Below are 5,259 nucleotides of genomic sequence, written 5' to 3'. Positions count from 1 at the left end.
GCCATAGCTGCCTCCTCTCTCTGCTCCTCACTTCCCAAAGCTGCAGCTCCCGTATTCCTGAGTCAGGAAGGTCCAGCGTTGGGCTAGAAGAGTGGAACCCAGGACGCATGGAGAAAATGTGGTCTTGGCCAGCAGCGTTTAGGCAGTGTCTGGTGCTCATGGGAGCTCCAGGAGGCAATGTGGCCGGGCAGATCCACCTCAGCCTTTGGACACAGACAGCCTGGCTTCAAGTTCAAGCTCTGCTGGTTAACAGCTGTGAGGCCTTGGGAAAGTAACTCAACCTCACTTCACTTGTCAGGGCAACCGAAACAGTATCCTGACGGAGCTGCCCCGAGGGTCAGGTGAGGTCTTCATGTGGTTCTCGGCACATGCTGAGTGTCCGCAAAGAATCCATTTTCTTCCACTTTTCTCTCCCCTTCCTTTCTCTCTTCCCTCTTTTCTTCCTTCTCTCTTTCCTCAAAAAGTGTTTGGTAGAAGAACAGCCCACATTAAAAGCTTTGGAAAGACTTTCATAAGACACCGACTCACCTCCCATGGAGTCCACGGGCCTGGTGGGGACTCACTACTAGCTAAGAAATGAGAGGATCTTCATGATCTGGCAGTGCAGAGTGGGCCGGCAGGGCTGCAGGTGCCGTGGAAGCTGGGAGCTGAGCTGAGTGGCTTTAAAATGTCTTGACGCCCTTAGAAGAGAAAAGATCTTCTGGAGAGAGGAATAATGCAGCCTACAGAAAGCACAGAAGGCCCAGGGAGAAAAAGGCAGGGCACAGCAAAGCAGGCGGTTATGTGGTCAGGTGCTGGCTGCCAGAGAGGTTCGAACTCTTGGCTGTGCACACCGGCTTCCTGCAGTAGGCAGTAGGGAGCTGGCCCTGGTGGCCACAGGCCCTCAGGGCACTCTCTTCAGCCACGTGTGCCAGGTGTTTTGGAGCAGAAAGGATATTTCCTGCCTGTACCAGTCAGGGTGGGCTGGGAGTTACTGCAGAAACACATAGCCCTCAAATCTCTGGCACTTAAAATGATGATGGTTTGGCTGTCACCCGTGCAAAGGTTGCCACAGGCAGGAGCAACTCTCCAGGGCACGTAGTGGCCGACAATCTAGGATGCATCAGTCCAGCGGCGCTTCTGTCTCAGTCCACACTTCCCCGACCCCACAGCAGGGTAGGAGCATGGAGAATACAGTGCTGGCTTTCAAGGCCTAAATTGAGTTACAGCTTGTCAGCATGGGCTTCATTTTGCCTGTAGGGACCCTCAGGCTGGGGGTAGGGGAGATGGCTTGGAGGCAGACCACAGCAGCTGTCTATTGGCCAGTGGGAAGGAGTTGGGGCCATCCTTCCTGGATGGAGGCCCAGGCCCTGGCCCTGCCCTGCCAATGCCCCCGCCCTGCCAATGCCCCCAGTCTGGGTAGGGAGACTCCAGAGAGGAGTCCTGCAACCTAAGATGCCAAATCTTAGGTTGCAGTACAGAGGCGTGGGTTGGCGCATAGACCATCAGCCATCTGGCTGATGAGGGAGACAGGAGGAGAAGGCAGTAGAAGGGGAAGAGGAAAGAAAGGGAAAGGAGAGGAGGAGGGAAGAGGAGGCTGAGCCTGGACAGAAAAACGATGAGGCTTGAAAGGGGCCCGTGAGTTGGGCTGGCATGGAGGCACGACCATTAGCATTTCCCAGGCAGCCGCCCTCGCCTTCAGCCTCACCTTCCCTCTGGCCAGTTGGTGGGCAGGGCCAACGCCGGCTCTGGGCTCCCTTGCTTGCTCAGAGCGGCCCTGCTTGCAGCCCCGCCGGCGTTGGCACGGTGACAGTAGCCAAGTGTGCAAACTTGTGCCATTGTCCGCAGGCCAGGGGGAGCCATGGAAACTGGCTAATATGACACAGGAAAATGTTTGCTGATGGCAATTCTATGGGCTTTGTCCACCTCTTTCTCCATCATGACGACTCGATTTAAGTCCCTAACTGTTTGACTACAAATGCAAGGGGACCGTGCAACGCCAACCTTTTGTCCGGCTGCGCTGAATGGGCAATTCAGGCTTTGTGCAGCTCAATTGAGGAAGCAAACATAAAGACAAGATTCCTGAGAGCTCCAGCTCCCTTCCCATGGATATCCCAGCACCTCGTTAGAGAGTCCTTCCTTGGCCACCTTTTCCGACAGGCATCAGCGCACCTCCTGACCTCGAAGGCCCTCCATCCCCTATCCCTGGGGATCCTGGCAGGGAGGGTGGTGGGGGTAGCAGGGGGAGAGAGAGAGAGAAAGAGAGACAGAGACGGAGAGACAGAGAGACAGGAGAAGAGAGAGTGAGAGAGAGAGAGAGAGCCACTCAACACTCAAGGACAGCGGGAAAAGCAGCCCGCCCCAGCTTACCCCGTCCGATTGTCTGTCCGCACTGGAGCATGGCAGCTGTAGGCCTGGAGTCTTTGGGGGAGGTTTGCAAGCCTGTCTCTACTAGGCCCAGCCCCTTCTCGATCCTGGACATTTTAAACACACACACACACACACACACACACACACACACACACACACTACCCCCTTGAGAAACCAGGGAACCGAGGTCAAGGGGAGGAGGAGCGTGGAGGCCCAGGAGAGTGGGGCTGAAGGGTAGAAATTTACCGGGAAATGATTGCATTTGGGAGCTGTCTTTTTTGTGATGGTCCCCATGGTGACAATTTGTGACGGCAAAGAATGTGGGAACGGGGCGCCGCCGCCTGATTGGGATGCTTTGTATCTGGAGAGGCGCTCCTGATTGGCCTGAGGGGCCCCCCAGCTCCGGGGAGTTGTCCTCCATTCAGCCCACTCAAGGGTTGCACAACTGCTTCCAGCCGGACGGAGCTCGGCCGGCTGCGCCGGGGCCTGTCCCAGGTCTGCAGTGGGGAACCTGCCGGGCCACGCTGGCTGGGTCCTGGCCGCACCTTCGGTCAGTGTGGAGGCCCGGTGGCTCTGACCCGACTGGGTGGCGGGTGTGGAGCAGGCTGGGGCCTGGGGGAGGGGCGAGGTGCCGTGGGTGGCGGCCGAGGAGGCATGAAATTGCTGCAGATGCTTCTTCGGGGGAGTCCCTGCTGCCCACAGCCTGAGATCAGCCTGCAAGGCAGGTCTCGATTAAGTGCCAGACAGGGGTCCTGCCTGGTCCTGCGTGAGAGCTGGGGGTGGAGCGTGGGGACTGAGGAGGGGGGCTGGTGCTCCTCATGCCGGGGGCGGGAGTGGTGGGAGGGGGAGGCTACCACCAGGGAGGAAGGGGGCTTGGCCTTGCTTTAAAGTGGAGCAGTTGCCTCAGCTCAAAGAATAAACACCTCGCTGGCAAGTTGGCAGCGTGGTGTGTGGGAGACGGGGCAGGCTGGGAGTGTGTGCCAGCCCCAGCAATGCCACCTGTAGCTGGGTCACCTTGGGCAAGTTGCTTGACCTTTCTGAGCCTTGGCTGCAAGAAGAGGGCACCAGATCCAAGCAGGCTGGGTGAGCTTTGCTGGCGCCTGCTGCATCCCAGGTGTGCAGGAAGTGCTCAGCCACTTGCACCCACATCCCTCTACCCAGGACTCTGTTTAAGGCTGAGGGGTGCTGGGGTGGGGACACCGTTTGCAGACAGGTGCTGTGGTCTTTTGGCAAGGTTGGGTGTGGTTGCTCGGAGAGACTCCAATGGCCTGTTTTGTCCCCCGGGTCAGCTTGGTGCCCTTCCTTGGAGCTGCCGGCCACCAGCAGAGCCCACCCTCTTCATGGAAAGCCTCGTGCAGTGGCCCCCTGGTGATGGCATCCGACAGTGATGTGAAGATGCTGCTGAACTTCGTGAACCTGGCGTCCAGCGACATCAAGGCAGCCCTGGACAAGTCCGCGCCCTGCCGCCGCTCCGTGGACCATCGCAAGTACCTGCAGAAGCAGCTCAAGCGCTTCTCCCAGAAGTATTCCCGGCTCCCGCGGGGACTTCCGGGCAGAGCCGCTGAGCCCTACCTGAAAAGGGGGTCTGAGGACCAGCCCGGGAGGCTGCTTCTCGATTTGGGCCCTGATTCTAGCCCTGGCGGGGGTGGGGGCTGCAAGGAGAAGGCGCTGAGGAACCCCTACAGGGAGGAATGTCTTGCTAAGGAGCAGCTCCCACAGGGGCAGCATCCAGAAGCTGCCCAGCCTGGCCAGGTGCCCATGAGGAAAAGACAGCTGCCTGCTTCCTTCTGGGAAGAGCCGAGGCCCACCCACAGCTACCATGTGGGGCTGGAGGGGGGACTGGGCCCCAGGGAGGGACCTCCCTACGAGGGTAAGAAAAATTGCAAGGGCTTGGAGCCCCTGGGGCCTGAGATTGTCCCAGTGCCCATGTCTCCGAGGGCCCTGGCTGAAAAGGAGCCACTCAAGATGCCTGGGGTCTCCCTGGTGGGCCGTGTCAATGCCTGGAGTTGCTGCCCCTTCCAGTACCATGGACAGCCCATCTACCCGGCCCCTCTGGGGGCCCTGCCTCAGAGTCCTGTCCCCAGCCTGGGCCTGTGGAAGAAGAGTCCAGCCTTTCCCGGGGAGCTGGCGCACCTCTGCAAGGATGCGGACGGCCTGGGGCAGAAGGTGTGCAGGCCTGTGGTGCTGAAACCCATTCCGACCAAGCCAGCCGTGCCCCCACCCATCTTCAATGTCTTTGGCTACCTCTAGCCGGGCTGAGAGGGCCTCAGCCCCCACCTCTGGCCTGCAGGAGTGTCAAGGTCCCCGAGGTGCTCTCCTGTGAGGAGGTGGCTGGGCCACAGTGTGGCCTCTTCCATTTGTGTGCGTATGGGAGTGGAGGGCAGGATTGGGGCGGGGCTCCTCAAGCAGTCACCCTGCAGTCTTGCAGCCTGGGAAGCTGGGGGGCTGGTTGGCCCCTCCCCAAGCAGGCCAGGGCCTAGCAGCTCGTCCTGCTGTCCCTGTGCAGACCATAGGTGCTAGGATGTTGCCCTTGCTTGCAGACACCCCGGAAGCCAGAGTGACACATTTGTCCACCTGCCACCCACTCTGCAAGCCAATCTCAGTTGTTGTTCTTCTTGTTCTTTGTAAATATTGAGAAAGTTAAAAGAATAAAAACATTTCTTTTGGAGTTTCCATATCTTGGGTATCATGAAGCTGAATGAGCCCCAGGCTGAGGGCTGCTGGCAGAGCTGGCTGGTTTCAGTGAGGCCAGGAGTGGTTGAAACCTCTGAGATATCTGGGAATGGGCGCTGGGGGCCAAGAGCCTGGTTCAACGGAAGGAAGTTGAGGAGGGGAGGAGAGAAGCCACTAGGGAAAGACATGCTGGCGTGGACCCCTCCAGGGCGTCCAACGTGCTCCGGAGAACAGGCG

General features: G+C 59.0%; 1 protein-coding gene across 1 annotated transcript; it reads left to right on the top strand.

The window, feature by feature from the left end:
• The first annotated feature begins 684 nt into the window (after positions 1 to 684).
• FAM181A (family with sequence similarity 181 member A) lies at positions 685 to 5,022 on the top strand. Its single transcript, XM_023205327.1, has 2 exons — positions 685 to 791; positions 3,639 to 5,022. The coding sequence occupies exon 2, from the start codon at positions 3,721 to 3,723 to the stop codon at positions 4,597 to 4,599; it is 879 nt and encodes a 292-aa protein (XP_023061095.1). The 5' UTR covers positions 685 to 791; positions 3,639 to 3,720; the 3' UTR covers positions 4,600 to 5,022.
• Positions 5,023 to 5,259: the final 237 nt, after the last annotated feature.

The sequence above is a fragment of the Piliocolobus tephrosceles genome, chromosome 6 (assembly GCF_002776525.5).
Source record: "Piliocolobus tephrosceles isolate RC106 chromosome 6, ASM277652v3, whole genome shotgun sequence".
NCBI classification, from domain to species: Eukaryota; Metazoa; Chordata; class Mammalia; order Primates; family Cercopithecidae; genus Piliocolobus; species Piliocolobus tephrosceles.
This window is presented reverse-complemented; position numbering and strand designations above follow the sequence as displayed.

Coding starts and splice junctions, on each gene's coding strand:
- FAM181A (XM_023205327.1), top strand. CDS start 3,721: ATGGCATCCGACAGTGATGTGAAGATGCTGCTGAACTTCGTGAACCTG.